General features: G+C 38.2%; 3 protein-coding genes and 1 pseudogene across 3 annotated transcripts; 2 read left to right on the top strand and 2 right to left on the bottom strand.

Moving 5' to 3' along the window:
• Positions 1-1,041: 1,041 nt before the first annotated feature.
• Positions 1,042-7,559, bottom strand: LOC133729130 (obg-like ATPase 1). Its single transcript, XM_062156605.1, has 12 exons — positions 7,328-7,559; positions 6,839-7,006; positions 6,241-6,364; positions 5,832-5,923; positions 5,485-5,583; positions 4,800-4,913; positions 4,308-4,372; positions 3,833-3,949; positions 3,422-3,497; positions 2,475-2,567; positions 2,008-2,058; positions 1,042-1,398 (listed from the first exon to the last, which is right to left on the bottom strand). Exons 1-12 carry the CDS (start codon positions 7,412-7,414, stop codon positions 1,300-1,302), a joined length of 1,185 nt encoding a protein of 394 aa, XP_062012589.1. The 5' UTR covers positions 7,415-7,559; the 3' UTR covers positions 1,042-1,299.
• A 936-nt stretch (positions 7,560-8,495) lies between these two features.
• On the top strand, positions 8,496-11,072 carry LOC133729131 (GDP-L-galactose phosphorylase 1-like). The gene is made up of 7 exons (XM_062156606.1): positions 8,496-8,972; positions 9,052-9,179; positions 9,280-9,339; positions 9,422-9,649; positions 10,027-10,203; positions 10,320-10,568; positions 10,704-11,072. Exons 1-7 carry the CDS (start codon positions 8,906-8,908, stop codon positions 10,899-10,901), a joined length of 1,107 nt encoding a protein of 368 aa, XP_062012590.1. The 5' UTR covers positions 8,496-8,905; the 3' UTR covers positions 10,902-11,072.
• A 7-nt stretch (positions 11,073-11,079) lies between these two features.
• Positions 11,080-12,290, top strand: LOC133731231 (26S proteasome regulatory subunit S10B homolog B-like; annotated as a pseudogene).
• Positions 12,291-12,392: 102 nt separating this feature from the next.
• LOC133729134 (probable receptor-like protein kinase At1g30570) lies at positions 12,393-15,774 on the bottom strand. Its single transcript, XM_062156612.1, has one exon. The coding sequence runs from the start codon at positions 15,114-15,116 to the stop codon at positions 12,570-12,572; it is 2,547 nt and encodes an 848-aa protein (XP_062012596.1). The 5' UTR covers positions 15,117-15,774; the 3' UTR covers positions 12,393-12,569.
• Positions 15,775-16,877: the final 1,103 nt, after the last annotated feature.

Below are 16,877 nucleotides of genomic sequence, written 5' to 3' on the forward strand. Positions count from 1 at the left end.
TTTTGGGGGGGCAATTTAGGGTCTTACCCGCCAAAGTAAGGGAAAAGAATCTCACTTTCCTAGTGGACGTCAAAAGTTTGTTCAATCCAGTTCAGGATTCTTTACTTTGGAGAAGAACATTGAGGAGTGTGAGGTAAGTGCCAGTGTGCCACGTAGGACTGAGCGGGGTCCACCGATGCCCTTTTGACCAGGGGTCTCTTCAGTCTTCCACATCTTTCAAGTTCCGATAAGACCCTTAGAGGTGAAGTAGGTGGAAGCATAATGATAGGCTGTGGCAAAGGGACCCTCTTGGCAAACAGCCAGCAGCACGTGATCATGCCGCGTGTGCAAGAGACCCACCATTGATCTACAGTCTCAGTCTTGTGATTGCTATTCTACAGGGTGGTTTTGTGGCTTGTTGGGTATTTAGATCAGGTGGACCACAAGAAATCACAAAAGTAGATGAACAGATGTGGGCATAGCTTTAACATTTGCATTGTCAATTTGTCCTCTCTTTGGACAAAGCCAAGAGTTTTCAGTATCGAATAGTGGATTCAGAAGTGGGTGATAGGAAAAATCCAACTGCAAAATATTAACTCAGTTAATGATTGTTGTTTTCTTTCTTTATCTTCCCCTAAACAACAAGAATGGTGTGTTTGCTTTTCAGTATCCGTAATTCAACTCTATATAATTATGTTTACCATTTGTGGACAGAGAACCAAAAAGGTTGAGGAACCAAGAAGCTCAGCTTGGTGAGTTAGTGAGGCAAAAAGGCCCACAACATAATGCATATGGGATGTCGTATTGTGGGTCACAAAAACCAATCCACCAAAGTGTTGCGCAAATTCAGTGGTGGATACTTCATACTGTGTAAACTTTATAGCTGGTCAAGAGCTTTCCATGATGGCTACTTGAATCTTTTGAAGGATGTTTTCACTCATGAACTTGTAATTTAAAGCGAGCAAATGTTTCGGTTCAGGTAAAATCTCGACAAGAAACTCGAAGAAAACAAGACATCTCAATGACATTGATTTGCCTAGAGTTGAACTCCAGTCAATTGGATAACAAGGAAATCTAATTTGGAATTAGTTAGATAAATGGGTAATGCTTGTATTCTCCATTCACCCTCCACAAGTCTACAACCAAAACTTAGAATACATGTCGAGGAGTGGCAGTTGAACTAAAGAAACCAAAAATTTGACAAGACAATACAAAAGATGTTACAGGTATTTTACCATCTTGACGATGCAAGTATACAATCATCAAATGAACCATATACTCCCAGAATCTAAATGAACACGTATGCTAGATATGTGAATCTCACTTCTTCCCACCTCCAGAAACATTGAACTTGAAGAATATTATGTCTCCATCTTGGACCACGTATGTCTTCCCTTCTTGTCTGTACTTACCGGCAGCCTGTGAACAAAATAAACAAGAAATCAAATAAAACAGGATACTCCCTCAAAGCAAATAGGTGTCATAGCATCAGAAGGTCCTATCTAAAGCAATTCAATTATTCCTTCTAAAATTCAGAACTATTGATATTAAACGCCTTGGAGAGACATCCTTTCACAGTTGAAGCATGCATATGTGTGCCAGCCTTCGGTAATAGACTAAAGGCGTATTAACCCAAAAAAAGAAGAAAAAAAAAACGAAGGTTCTTGGGAGGTGCCTAAATTATGATCAGATCTCTTCACCATCTGATCCTCTCGTCCAATTATGCCATCAACAAAATATAATATGCTCAGATTAATGGTACACTAGCTTTATGTTCTCTTCTCCTTTTCTTGTCATGTAACTTTTTACTCTAATTCTGACCAGGTTACGGAAGAACCGAGAAAGTAAACTACTGGATGACTTAAATGGACAATGTGGAATTAGGCCCATCTTAGGGTCTGGAATTCATAGCAACATGATCCTGTAATTGAATCATGAACTTGAAGACCATATCAGGGAAGCAATGATATTGATCGGAATATAATTCTTATAGAGCATACATGGCGTTTTTCAGAACATAGTGCATACCTTAACAGCTGGTTCGCTACCAAGTTCCTTTAGATCTTCAAACTTCATGACCTGTAAATCACAGGGTAGAAAAGCCAAGTAAACAACCTTTAGAGATCCAGTAAATGCTCTACTCCAAACAATCAGCAGCACAGTAGTATATTCTTTCTAGCAGACAGGCAGGCAGTCGCGGCAACCGCTAGAGCTAGCTGACAGTATTATCATATCAAGTTGGAAATAACAGGGCCAGGGAAATGATAACTGGTATTATTGACTGTTGGATGTTGGTACAAGGAATCATTTTCATGCCTAAGACAATGTTCACCCCTTAACTTTCTTTTTCACTAATTCATTTCTTTTCCCACGCATAACACAAAAGGGAAAGGAATCTTTCATATCTGTGAACCTTATGGAATTAGAGCTAGTAAAGACATTATTACTAAAGAAACAATAGTGCCAGACGAGTTAAAATGTAAGCTAGAAGCTACCTCAGCACAAATGAATCCTCTCTCAAAATCAGTATGGATGGTCCCTGCAGCTTGAGGAGCCTTTGAAAGCCGCCTAATTTGCCAGCATTTCACCTGCCAAAGGTAATAGTAGTTTAGACTCACATGAAGGTCATGGAAAGGAGCTCATGTAAACAGAGCAAGCCTAGATATGTGACACTATGTTCAAACACAATTATTAAATAAAACTCTTAACATACTTGAAGACTTGATACTCTAAACTTATTATGGTATTAGGATTAAGTTCAGACCACTCTTTCCTATGGACAGAGCTCGAGTCGCAAATGGAACCAGATCAAAGAGAGAAGGCAAAAGAAAAAGAAAAAAAAAAAGGATGAATGAAAAAGAGATTCATAGTATAATGGTCAATATGGTATTTTTGCAAACTCTGCATCTCTAACTATAATTGAATTCTCTTTTACTGGAACATAAAAAATTACTTGCATCATTCATGATATGCGTTGCCACTATATTTGCACAACTTCCAAAAGAATTGAGTCATGACCAGTCAAAAGCAAACTAAAGCCTTCTTGAAGCTGAGTTGCTTAACATGACCCGCCAAAATCATTCCACAGACATTTTCAAATACCAAATTACACTAACATCAACATTAAAAAAAATAATCCTAATTATGAAAAGGAAATACAAAGAACTTATGGTTCTGCTAGAACCTGCTGATGGCATGCTATGAGTTTTAGTACATCAATTATGACCTTTAATCCTTTCAGAATTTGTGTAAACTTATGGATGCACTTTGTTAACCAAACAGCAAGGTTACAAGGAAATAATCATATAGCCCAGGGGGACACCATTGTCAAAAAGAAAGCAGTGAAAGAACAGAACAGTAGCATGAGTAACATATAAAAATAAATAAATAAAATTAAAAAAAAAAAAGCTGTAATGGTAACAAGAATAGCAGATCATTTTACCTCATCAGGACCAGCCGTGAAAAAGTATATGAGATTAATGGCTGAAAATCCAGTCTTTATGATCTTCGGAAGGGCACTGTAGGAAAGTTGATCCAGTCAGCATAGTTGCATGATATTAGTTATCTATTCTGTTGCTACACTGTAAAAATCTAATGACTTAGTGCTAGTACTCCAACTACACATGATTAAACTGATATTGGCAAATTAGAATATACAAACATATATAGGTTCAGGGCACACGTGGTATTAAATGAAAATTTCCTGAATGCAGTACTAAGAAGAAAAGGTTAATAGTGAGTGCTTCTACATTTCAGTAAATATTTTCTTCCAAGAAATGCATGATTTGAAGTATCATCCTTTCTGAAATAAAGAGTTAATTTAATAATTTCAGCAGTCATTCAGTTCATTTACCATTCCACTTTGTTCTCCTCACAATACTTTGCTGCTTCATCTGGTGGCAAATCAGCAAGATTCCTTTCCAGTGCACAGCTGAATGGAATAATTTTCTCACCTCCATGTTCCTGCACCCTAAAAGCATGAAAGGACAAGGGCACTCTCATTCATGATTATTCAATTAAAAATATAAAAATAACTAAGTTCTCTGTAAACAGCTAAATCAATTTATGAAGCATGACCATGGATTATTACTATATCATAGAGAAAAAGCCTTCCTTTACATTAACTGGCAGAATGAATCATTGATAGACTTATTCTGGCAAGGCATGATGGTAAGTAAAATTTGTGGAAATAGAAAAGAATGTCAAGTGTAAGCTCAAAACAAATACACTGAAGCATAAATAACACACTGACAAACACATGGCAAACCACAAAAGATAAATACAAACAAGAAACAATGAATAGAGACAAGATATGTTTCTTGACATACCATGCATGGATCTTTGGCAAGAACTTATTCTTCTTCCTTTGGTAATCTCTCTCATTCATGTTAACCTGTGGAAACATAAATGATCAAATCCTCATCCACCAGCTAAAGGCAACCATATCTAAAATTTGAATAAATGAAAATCCTAGACCAAAATGGAGGGTCCTACATACTAGCAGTCAAGCCTTAGGATTTTGGTGAATAAAATTCTGTACAAGTTTCATCACATTTTCTTTCTACAAGTATAGCAATGATTGTCTGTTCGAATTTTAAAAACAAGATAAATACTATACAACTGACTGCGCCTAATATTTGTTAATTTTCCCAAAACAGGTTCTCTGCTAATTACACTCCCATACAGATATATCAAGCATTCCTTCCGTTTACAAGGAAAACATATCAATAACATATGCTGATTGTAGAAATATATGAGTACAAGGTACTATAAATAACGCATGGTACTCCTGAAAACAGGTGAACAAGAGTTAAACTTACCAAGTAAACAACAGGCTTAGCTGTTAGCAATTGAAAGGTATTCAGGATCTCGACATCAGCAGCTTTCCAGTCCCCTAGACGGATATCTTTTCCATCCTCAAGCCATGCCTTGAGCTGTAGATCCAAGATCATTGGTCAACATTATAAAGGAAAAGGAAAAGTAAGATGACATTTAAAGCAACTTGTAAGAATTTGGATTTCTGTTAAATCAACCAAAGGTGCATCATTGTGATTATACAGATATACTCTCCTGGATTCAGATAAAATAAGGACCACAAGTGTTTTGAAACTAATCAATCATGATTCATGTCCAATGCACTGCTACCACTAATTCAATTGTCTATCCACCATGTATCTTTTGATGGTAGCAAAAACTAATTCAAATGCACCAGACTCATCGGTCAGTACTCTACACAGTTTTACCAAGCATATATAAGCATGTATAAATTGTCAAACCAAACCATAAAATGACAATCCTAGTTCCTTAACAGGCAAACCATGTGTTCACCAATCAAGGTTGAAAAAAGTGAATAGGGCAGATGTAATAATTAATATAAGAAAGAATTTATCAGAACATAAAAATGCATGACAATAACATACTTGAGGAGAGGTTGCACACACGCACAAATAAAAAAAAGGTTGCGCGAAGTCAAAGAATATAGGAGTAATTCATCCCAGAACATACCCTTCCACAAAGTTCATGCTCTACTTTTAGCTGCTTGTCATTGCTCCTCTTCATGCTCTTTTCAACATCCTCTATCCTCCTTTCCATGAATTCAATGTCCTGCAAAACACAAGATATAGCTCTCTTAAATTTTATAGATGAAGGAGTTGCAAATCCCTAGATAGAAATATGATGAGCTCGGGAAATTCAGGAAGAGTCAAACTTTCAAGTGGAGCTACACATCTAGACTATTGCTAAAACTCACAGAAAGAGTCACAGAGGAGGTGTTGCATAAAGGCCATAAACAACAACCAACAATTAACCATAGTAAGGAAAAACAAAAAAAAACATAGAGAAGTAAATCATACCTTAAGACGCAATTCTGCACTGATAATCTCTAAATCCCTCACAGGATCCACAGTATCATCGACATGGATGATATCCGGATCTTCAAATGCACCTGTAGAAAATTGTCAGCGGAAAACAGTGAGTAACTGTACATTCATTTAAGATAATTAATTCAATAAAAGAAGATTCTTTTCCCATTCCCCTCGCCACATAGAGAAAACTACTTATTTGCTTTTCTTAAACCTTAGCCATTTTGCTCATTATCCTCAAGATAGACATGAGATAAAAAGGATACTACTGAACCAACTTAACCAAGGTAAGCAGTCTCCCCTTGATTCTCCAAGTTACTATTAGATTCATAAATTCATAATTTGGACCGTCACATGTCTTCTAAAATAGCAACATTCAAGCATAATATAAACAACTTACGTAAAACATGAAAAATGCCATCAACAGCACGGATATGGGATAAGAAACTGTTGCCTAACCCTTGTCCTTCATGAGCACCACGAACAAGTCCAGCTATATCATGGATTTCCAAAAAGGCTGATACCTATAAATAGAAAACAATTTCACATGATAAGAAAAGTTCACTAATCAATAACACTCCTAGATGCATAAATAAGCTTGCCTGCCAGATTAGAAATGACATTGACTTTGTGTAAAATGATACTGAAAATCATTGTATCAAAAAATCATTTTCTATTTGGTTTCAGAATTGGTGATTAAAATTAACTTTGTAATCACGTGGGTACTTGGTCCCCTATGATTTCAACCCCAACATCCACGAAATAGGCCTTCCAATTTTTCATTTCTTTAAACCAGCCAAATCTTATCTCAGTAGTAACAAAAAAAAAAAAATCATAGAAAATAAAGCAGTAGATGTGAAGGGATACTCCTAACACCCTATTAGCTGCCCAGGTATGAAAGAACCTAATAAAAGCATCATGTAAATCAAGTCTACGCAGCAGTTGTATACAAGCATAAAAGTCTGAACAAAATGCTTTGGAAAACCTAAGAGACAAACCGCGCTTTTCGGCTTGTACAATTGGCAAAGCCAGTCAAACCGCTCATCAGGAATGTTGACCCTGGCTTCATTGGGTTCAATTGTGCAGAAAGGAAAGTTCTCAGCCGGTATCGACAACTTCGTGAGCGTGTTGAAAAGAGTAGATTTTCCAACATTTGGCAATCCAACCTAACCGAAAAAACAAAACAACACATTACAATCATCCCACCATTTGCAAACCACTCTGTTAACCCGAAACATAAAGCAACAATCTTTCTGATCCTCACAGTACAGTGACCAAAATTTAAAGCTAAAACTCAATCAAAAACAAAGAACTACATACACCTCTTAAAAATTCAAACTTTACAAAACAAAAAAACAAAAGGGCTTCACAGTCCAATTAGATACTAAACTGACTATCCCAAAGTACATGCATCAGTTCAGATTATGATTTTTGAGATTCTTGGGAAGAAATAGAAGAAGTGAAAATCGAGGAAGATGGGAGCTTACGATCCCAATCTTGAGGTGAGATGAGAATCGGCCGAGGATGGGTCGCTCAGCTGGGGCTTCCTTGCCTTTTGCAGACTTGGGAGGCATTTTGCGATGCTGAGCGAGAGACGCGAGGAAGACGAAAATGAGCTCCGATGAGTTTTCTAGGGTTTTGGATGGAGTGAGATGAAGAGAAGAGTGAGAAAGTGTTCGCCGGTAAGTTCTGAGCTCTTTTATACCCAACGGTTCCAACCCTAGAAACTGAGCGGTGTGACGCACTCGCGTTACCCAAACGCGCACACTGTTATTTTTTTGGTGCAAAAGTGTGCCAAAGCCCGGTGTTCAAGGCTCAAGGCCCAAGGCCCAGGATAAAATATCTGGCTGCTAAGGCCCTACTTTCTTTGTCTCTAATTTATTTTTTGTTTTTAAAAAAATAATGTTAGGTGAATCATTTTTTTTATCTTACCTTATGTAGCAACTGATGTGATAATGTCATGTTATTTAATGAAATGATCTGATATGTCGAGTTTTGTGATACATCAGTTATCACATGAGGTGAGATGCAAGTGGTATCTGAAAAAATAATTCACCCAGCATTACTCTTTTAAAGTGACAGCATTACTTTTTTAAAGTGACAATGTGATATTCTGATCGTCTTTGAAAAATTATATTTTTGTACAAGTATTTGGCAATTTTTTTTTTTTTTTAACATTTCTCAACTCATATGGAAAGAATAACTTTACAAAACTATGTATTGTAGAATTTAGTACGCTTGAGATCATATTAACTTAAGTGCATTTGCAAACTTTGGTGTTTACTTTTGTTGTGTCGAGTACATTGTTTCATCCATCCACTATTGGGTGAAAGATTTTCAAACCGCATTCATCTCAAATTAATTTTCTAACAATCTTTTCCTCTAAAATCTAGAGCTATCAATTTTGTTGTCAAAGATCATGGTCTTCATTATTACTACTGCAAAAACAATTAACATTTCGTAAGCTTTGATTATAGAAAGAGCTATTAGTATAACACCTCCCAAATAATTGGCTAGTTGCAGACGTGGTACATGCCACTCTCATCAACTATTAAAATAATAAAAAAGCGGCCCCCTTTAATAGACCGAAAAATAAAATAACATATTCCGACGGCTAAAAAGCAGCCGTACATACACATACGTCACCTTAACACAAACAAAACAAAAGCTTTCGGCTTCAAACCAACAAAACAAAACAAAACACAGAGACTCCCAAAAATTCCGATTCACATTCCGGTCAAGACACTCGCATATTCCGTTTCCAGTTTCATTCTCCGACTCAAGATTCCGACTTGCTGGTCCGGCCAGGGCTAGCCTCCGTTAATGCAACCACGGCTCCAGCAAAACCAAGCGTAGAGATTTCAAGAAGAGAATGCATGGAAGCTTCCGCTAAATCGTTGATTGCATGCCCTTCGTTCCACGGTGGTCGCGGTGCCCTCCCTTCGGCCGGTGGGCATCCCGCCGATCTCACCTTCCTCGCCGGCGGCGGCTACTGAGTCCCACGGCGTCGTTTTGTGGTCGTTTCTCTTTCTGGTTTTCGCAAAAATTGATTGTGTTTTTGAACCATGGTTACTGTCGATCAGCTTCAGGGTGACAATTTCTCGTCGCAATGCGGACCTTTGTCTTTGAAAGGTTGGTTCTTTGGTGTTTGTTGATCGTGGGTTTGAGTTTTTTTGATTGGTTTTGATCAAAAGTATGGAACTTTGAGCAGGTGTTAGGATCCCTCTTTACCGATTTGGTTGCAATTCTGTTTTGGATGATGGTTGTGTTGGAGGGAATGCTTGTTTTTCAGAAGAGGAAGAAGAACAGAGTCTATTGGATTCGATTCTTCTTGCCCAGGTTTGAATCAAAACCAATTACATTGATGCTGATAGTGATAGTGTATAATGATAGCGATAGATTTTTTCTTTTGATTTATATGTTTCTTCATTACTTGCAGTGGGAGGATCGGATGTGGAAAGGTTTATTCAGATACGATGTGACAACCTCTGAAATTAAGGTCTGTTTTGTGGCATTGCTTGATGGTTTTCGATATAGATAGTTAAAGGTGCTTATAGTTGTGGATACTTTATGGCATGTAGGTTATTGATGGGAGGAGAAAGTTTATTGCACAGTTTAATGAAGGATGCGGTATGGATTGTATACCCAAACTGGGCAAGGGTAAACTTGGCCGCGGAGATGTGTTTGAGTTTAGTTGGATGGATCGCCAGGAGGAGTTGCTATTTTCTGTTGCAAGGGGTGAGCAGTCAAGCCCGGAGCTTGTTCTTGCGGCTGATGTCCCTGATTCTGCCTTATTGATTACTGTAAATGTAAGGCAGTGTATCATTCATTTCAAGTAGTTGGATAGTGATAAATTAATGATCACTATGGTAGTGTCATGACACAGAGAATAAAATGATAATCATGCGAAATGAGGATGTTTTAAATTTTTTTTTTTTTTTGCTGAATTCGTATATATAGACATAGAAGCTCTGAGTTTTTGAATTGGATTGATGAGATCAGGGGGTTGCCATTTAAATTGTACTTTAAATCCTCCATGAATTCTTGGGAAATATATCCTTGATGTTGAGAAAAACAAAATCTATTAGATGCTTTCTGTGTGTGCGCTTCATGTTAATATATTAGTTTTCTAAATATGCTGACAGCATGTACGTAGTTAAGTGATTGATACTTTGTTCTTTTTCAGGCGTCCCCTGTCGAATATGGCCATGTCTTCCTGATACCATATTGCTCAAACATTCTTTACCAGTTCCTGGATGCAAAATCCTTGGAATTGGCTCTATGCATTGCTGTTGAAGTAAAGAACCACTCTTTTCGCCTGTTCTATGACTATTCACCCAGTGCTTCTCATATATATTTCCAGGTATAAAATTGCTTGTACTGGTTCTTCTCGGATCTAAATTGAGACTTGTTATTGTAGTTATATCTCATATCAGAATTATATTCTGCTTGTTCTTTCAAATAACTATTTGTGTGCAGGCTTGCTATTTTCAAATCCCTTTACCTGTCGAGTTCATGCCTTCTGATACGTTCTTCGTTGATGGCCAAAAGAGTATGTGTATTTCTTCTGTTGCAGACTACCCCATTAAGACCCTTGTGTTTGAGAGCAACCACTTTAAGTTGATGTTGGAGGTTGTTGCTGAGATATGCTCTACTTTACGGGGAAAGCTCATACTGTATAATCTGCTGATATCGGATCATGGCAGAAAGATCTTTTTGTTTCTTCAGGTAAATGGCATATGGTTTTATTTTTAGCTGCAAACTGCCTTCTTGTAACTGGTGGGTTATAATTTGCGTTGTCCTTTCCTTTTCTGCTACATATGATTTGCATTCTTATTATTAATAGGAATTTGTTTTATGCAGCAACAGACATCAAAAACCTCTTGCACCCTTTCAGCTTGGGAATGTGGGGGCTACTTCTTGTTCAAATCAAGGTCTGCATTCGATCAAGCTGCTGAGATGACTTTGCTAAAACAGCTAAGTACTGTCTCCATTGATGAGGAAGGTTTCCAAGCAGTTAAGCTGCTGTGTAGCAGCATTGCAAGCCAGTTTACTTCTTGAATTTGGGAGCTGTGCTGTATATATACCATGAAAGATATGCTGCTTTAAGCGTACACTCTTGTTCATATTTGGTGTACTTGGTACACTTTACCCCTGTAAACTGCTTATTGAGGTAAAGAAACAAAGAAATTTTGGATTCTGAAAATCCATAGACAAAATTTTCGATTCTAACCACTACATGTCTAGGAAAACCAAGGAGTCCTTTTCCTTTGCCAGAAAGAGTTGGGAGTATTTTCTTTTCTTTTAAGAAGTCCTATTTTGTTTTCAGTAAGAAACTCTTTCTTTTTCAGTAACAAACTCTTTCTTATTCAATATTCCATATAGGATCGGACTACCGCAATTGCCTTATAAAGGCCATTTGATAGCTATAAATTAAAAAGAATCCAATTCTAAAAGCAATTCATCACAGCAGGGTGAAGTCCACAAAGAAGACACATGAGAAAACCGAAGACCATTTGAAGTCCCTTCGAAGTGTTGGACAGATTGAAGTTCTTCCTATCACAGCTCGATGATGAACACGTCCTTGTCAAGTAATGGCCTTAGGTATGTGGTTAGCTGCCGCAGTAAAATCCCAAGAATGAAACTTACACTAGGCACTAGGGTTGTTATAGACATGACTACTTTGACTCATGACAAGTCGATTCAGTTGTGTACAACATGCTTCAAGAAGATCCAGGCAATGTGAGCTACTCGGCTATCTGATCAGATTCAAGATCTAAGGGAATCTATAGAGCTGCTTTTGATGAACCCTGAGCTGTTTCATAGGGTGGGGATTAAGCCTCCCAAGGGCGTTCTTCTCTATGGACCTCCGGGAACAGGAAAGACATTACTAGCTAGAGCAATTTTGTATCAAGTGCCATTGTTGTATGTTGGGTTGAGTGCTAGAGTGATGAGGGAATTGTTCAACTACGCAAGAGAACATCATTTTCATGGATGAGATTGATGTCATTGGTGGAGCAAGATTGAGTGAAGGTTGTAGCTCGGACCGTGAACTTCAGAGAACACTCATGAAGTTGCTGTACCAGCTAGATGGGTTTGATCAGCTTGGGAAGGTGAAAATCCTTATGGCAACAAATAGACCAGATACTCTAGACTCTGCGCTCCTCCGGCCTGGGGGCCTGGACCAAAAGATAGAGGTTCCGTTGCCTAATGAGCAGTCTAAGAATGGAGATTCTTAAAATACATGCTGCTGGGATGGCCAAACATGGGGATGTTTATTATGAGGCAATTGTCAAGTTTGCTGAGGGCTTCAATGGGGCTGATCTTCAGACTCTCTGCCCCGAAGCTGGAATGTTTGCCATCCCTGCTGAACGGGATTATGTCATGCAAGAAGATATCTGTTTTTCTCATTTGGTAACTATGGTTGCTATATACTTATGTATGAGATGATTCAGGAGTTATTTGCTTCGGAAGCTCTTTCATTCAGCTACCTCAGGAATTAGTTGCTTCGAAATAGACGTTAGCAACTATAGATTAGTCTTTGAGAAACAATGAAAAGTAATGGCCAAAAACTTGGTATAGGAGGACTACATTACAATGAATGAGTTGAAACCTAAAAAAAAAAAAATTACAACAGCAACTTAAAGTTCATATCAATTGAATCAAGTAAAACAAATTTGAAAGAATCTATAATGCAATATAATGAACACATTTCACTTCCTCACCATCTCAGCTCTTTCTGCCTTCTGTAGTAGATTCATCAAGTCCTCTACTAGTAGACTCTCTGCTGAAACCAGTCTCTTCATCGAAACTGGTAGCTTCCCTCTCTTCTGCTTCATCCACAGCTAAACCCCCAAATCCTTGACTACTTGTGAAAGAATTCTCTCCTGCATTTTTCCGGATCCATGCTTCGTGGAGTTGCAAGACATACTCCAAGTGCCACAAAACTTCCCCCATCGTTGGGCGGCTCTTCCCCTCATCAGCAAGGCATTTCTCTGCTATGTCCCCAAACTTCTTCAAGGACTCAGGACAGTAGTTTCCTTCAAGACGAGGATCGATGATAGTTTCAAGTGACCTCTGCCTCTGCCATCTCATTGCCCATTCTGCAAGATTGATCTGATCTTTTGGCAAGGTTGGGTTTATGACTGGCCGAGAACAAACAGCTTCAAACAACACTACACCAAAAGAGTAGACATCCGATTTCTCTGTCAACTGCTGTCGTCGAAAATACTCAGGATCTAGATATCCAAAGCTTCCTTTAACTGCAGTACTAACATGGGTATGGTCCAAAGCAGGACCAGTTTTTGACAGTCCAAAGTCGGACATCTTCGCTACAAAGTTCTCATCTAGCAGTATGTTGGTTGTCTTAACATCCCTGTGGATTACCCCCCTATCTGCTCCGGTATGAAGGTAATGTAGTCCTCGAGCAGCACCAATGCATGCTTCTACTCGTTGCTTCCACGTCAACGGTGGGAGTTCACTTCCAAAGAGATGACTTCTGAGAGTCCCATTTGCCATATACTCATAAACCAAGATCATCTCATTTTGCTCATCACAGAATCCAATCAAGGACACTAAATGCCTATGCCTGAGCTTTGAAAGCATCTCAATCTCCGTCTCGAATTCAGCCAGGCCTTGCTGGGATTGGGGGTTGGACCGCTTGATTGCTACAAGAGTGCCATCCTCAATCTCACCCTTGTAGACCTTTCCAAAGCCTCCAACTCCAATCACTAAACTTTCATCAAAATTATTAGTTGCTGCACGAATCTCAGGTAACAAGAACCGCTTGCCAGCTCTAGTAGAGGCCACAGAACCATACTGATTCTTGCTTCCTGCTGATCCCTTGGCATTGACAGTGCTGTTTACAAGGAACAATGGCCTCCATCCAGGGGGATTGGTTTTGGTGTCACTTGATTTTTCTCTTCGGCATTTGCAGAAACAAAAAATTAGAGTGGCTAGAATGGCAACAGTAGCTACACCTGCTCCAATTGCCCCCCAAAGAATTGCATTTTTCGAACTTGCTTTAGATGAATTGGCACTCGACTCATAGTTGTCCACATAAGCAAGATTCCCATTTCGGCTGATCTTGAAAATCTCCAAGCCATTCAATAGTGCATCAGTTCCTGCAGCCCCAACATTTGTGTCAGGACCCAACTGAATCCACAGTGTCTTGACTTTTGAAGACACCACATCAAAGAAATCCTGATGATATGCTTTGTTCATCCCTCCTGCTCGAACGAACACATTGTAATTATCTGCTGCAGTCCTGTTGTTTATGTAGACTCTGAATATCCTCTGGTTTGCCTTGTCAAAAACTAGCTCACAGAAATGTAGTCGGATCAAATAATCAAAACCAGGATCCACTTCAAACTTCCATGACATGTTGAACCTTTTCTCCAAGACTTCATTGTTGGACATAGTTCTTGCACTCTCATAGACAACAAGAGGAGCCAGTGAGGAATCATTCACAGACGAATAGGTAATATTGGAACTGTTTTTGATTTCTAACCCGGCATTTGCTGTGATCATGTAGCTAGTATCCATCTCCCATTTTCTCCAAAGATCTGAATCCTGACTGGGACTAACTTCAGAACCACCAACATTCAACCTGTACATAGTTTCGATCCCCTGCCAACTTACATTCACATTTGCACCATTTCCACCCACTTTACTAGCTGATCCTGCAAAGAGCTCATCTACAGCTGGAACAATCTCAATTGCATTAATAAACCCGAATGTCTCCTTGTCCGGGATGAACTCAATGACTAGTGCATCCCTATTGATTGCCAAAACATACTCCTTGACTATTGAAGAAGTTGAATTGCTTCCTGAACCCTGCAGGTATGCATTCTTGTGTAATAACTCTCCTGGAACCTCGAATTTCTCAACCAGTTTCAGACCATTGGCCACAACTCCAAACGAAGACACATTTACATTGTAGTCATCAAAGGAGAAAGGACTGAAATGGAGCCTAACAAAATAGTCTCCCCTAACACCTTGGAATGTGTAGTTCAAGCTACTCTCGAACATTCGAGCCGTTTTATAGAGCTCTCCATATGTCGAATCATCAACACTTTTGACATTAGTGGAGGCAGGAATTCCACTGGAACTGAGAGTGATGTTATTGTTAGGGGATGAATCACCGACCCATTTCCTACCACTCACAGTGACACTGGAATTTGTACCACAGTTTATCAAAAAAGACCTTGATTGAGCTTCACAAGTCTTTGAAAACACAAAGACTATCACCACAGAAAACAGCCCAAAGTTCTCCATCAACAATTTCTAATGGCCAAACAAGAACCAGCCCAATATCCACCAAGAAAGCATGAAAGCATGAAAAACCCAACTCCTAACTTACATCATCATCAAACCCTCATTCAAAAAAAATGAAACACTCACATGAACAATATAGATTTGTGGGTGTCTCAACAACTTGAAGAAGGTGCATTCAGACTAGCAGCAACATAGTTACCTTCATCACCATCTCTGCTATGAAGAAAGACTGGTTTTTGAAACCCACCTGAGACTTTTTCTTCAAAACTCCACAGACCCAATTAACTTGTAGATCTGAATAATGAAGAGATTGAAGATTTGGGCAAGATAGATAGTGAAAGATGGCAACTTTCTTCAAGAAAACCAGGAAGAAAGAACTTGAAAAAGAATTGAACTTGAGAAATGAGGAAAAGGAACATGGGTTGTTGGTGAAAACAGATTGGAAAAGTTCATATCATCCTGCTTTTGTTTTTGTATCTTTCAGAAAGAGCCAAGAATCTGACAAGTGACAGCAATAAGTTTCTGTACTTTATTAATAAACTCCAATGTAACTGCTGCAACAACAGGTGGAGTTTCTTATTGCAATTTCATTTTCTCTCAAGCAATAATTTTTTTTTTTTTCCTCCAAAACACTTTTATTCTAAATTAAATATTTGTGAATATGAGAATGGCAGATGTTGGCTGCCTGAAATGGGGTTCCATTATTTATGAGGTTGGTCACATGCTCATGTCTAGAAGATGATAAACAGTGAATATTTAGTGTCATACTGTGTTTTGTTCATATTCTTTGTGGCATTCCTATTCTACCCCTGATTTTCCAATTATTGGAACAAATGTAAAATGTACTTCTCGTCCGTACCAAGAGTAGTCCTTGTTAGGAACTCTGTGAAATATCGTCAGCAGTGAATCTTGCCATTATTCAAGCCATGTTTCTGTGTCTCTCTTTTTGTTCTTGGTTCTATGAACCTTCCTTGTCTATTTACATTTTTATGTTAGATTGCATAGACCTTAGTTTCTTGCCAAAGTTAACTTTGGTAGGCTATCAAACAACCTAATTCACAGCTCATCAACTGATAACTAAAGTTGCCAGAATAGTGAATAATTTGGTGTTATGAGCTTTCAAAGGCCAAATGCTTGTAGGTGCAAGTTGGTATTCAAAAATCAATATAACTTTTATTTGTCTAAATCAGAGGCAGATTGAATTTGAAGGATGAACAGATATTGTAGGCCTTTTTTATGTGGGGCAGCATTTGCTCTTATATCCAAGCTAAAGGTTGATGAAGATTCAATGAACCAAAAACTAAGATCCAAAAAGGAACCATTCCCACTCATTCAAGAAAACACCAAAAATGATAGATCAAACCAATAAGTTAACAACATAAATTCCATTAGGCAACAAATTAATAAGATCTGTTAGTTAATTGGTATGTTTAAACTTAATATTTATCTAGTAATGATTGACTGAATTTCCTAATAAAGATCAGATCTCAGTCCTATAATTGATTATCACTTCAAGACAAACACCTCCTAATCATTTCATTAAGTGAGGGCACCATAATTAGCAATATGAGCTTCATGTCTAGAGTCTAGACCATTTGGTAGTATTTGAATCATTAAGTTGGTGGGAAAAAAACCTTCTAGTCTCTGAAATTTGGTACAGAATTCACAGTCATGATTTACAAGCACCATAATGCAAAATTGCCACCGACTTTATGATTCCACTCCATCTCAATGCTTGTAATTTAAGATTTATTTTGTTGA

Source organism: Rosa rugosa, chromosome 2 (genome assembly GCF_958449725.1).
Source record: "Rosa rugosa chromosome 2, drRosRugo1.1, whole genome shotgun sequence".
Lineage (NCBI taxonomy): Eukaryota > Viridiplantae > Streptophyta > Magnoliopsida > Rosales > Rosaceae > Rosa > Rosa rugosa.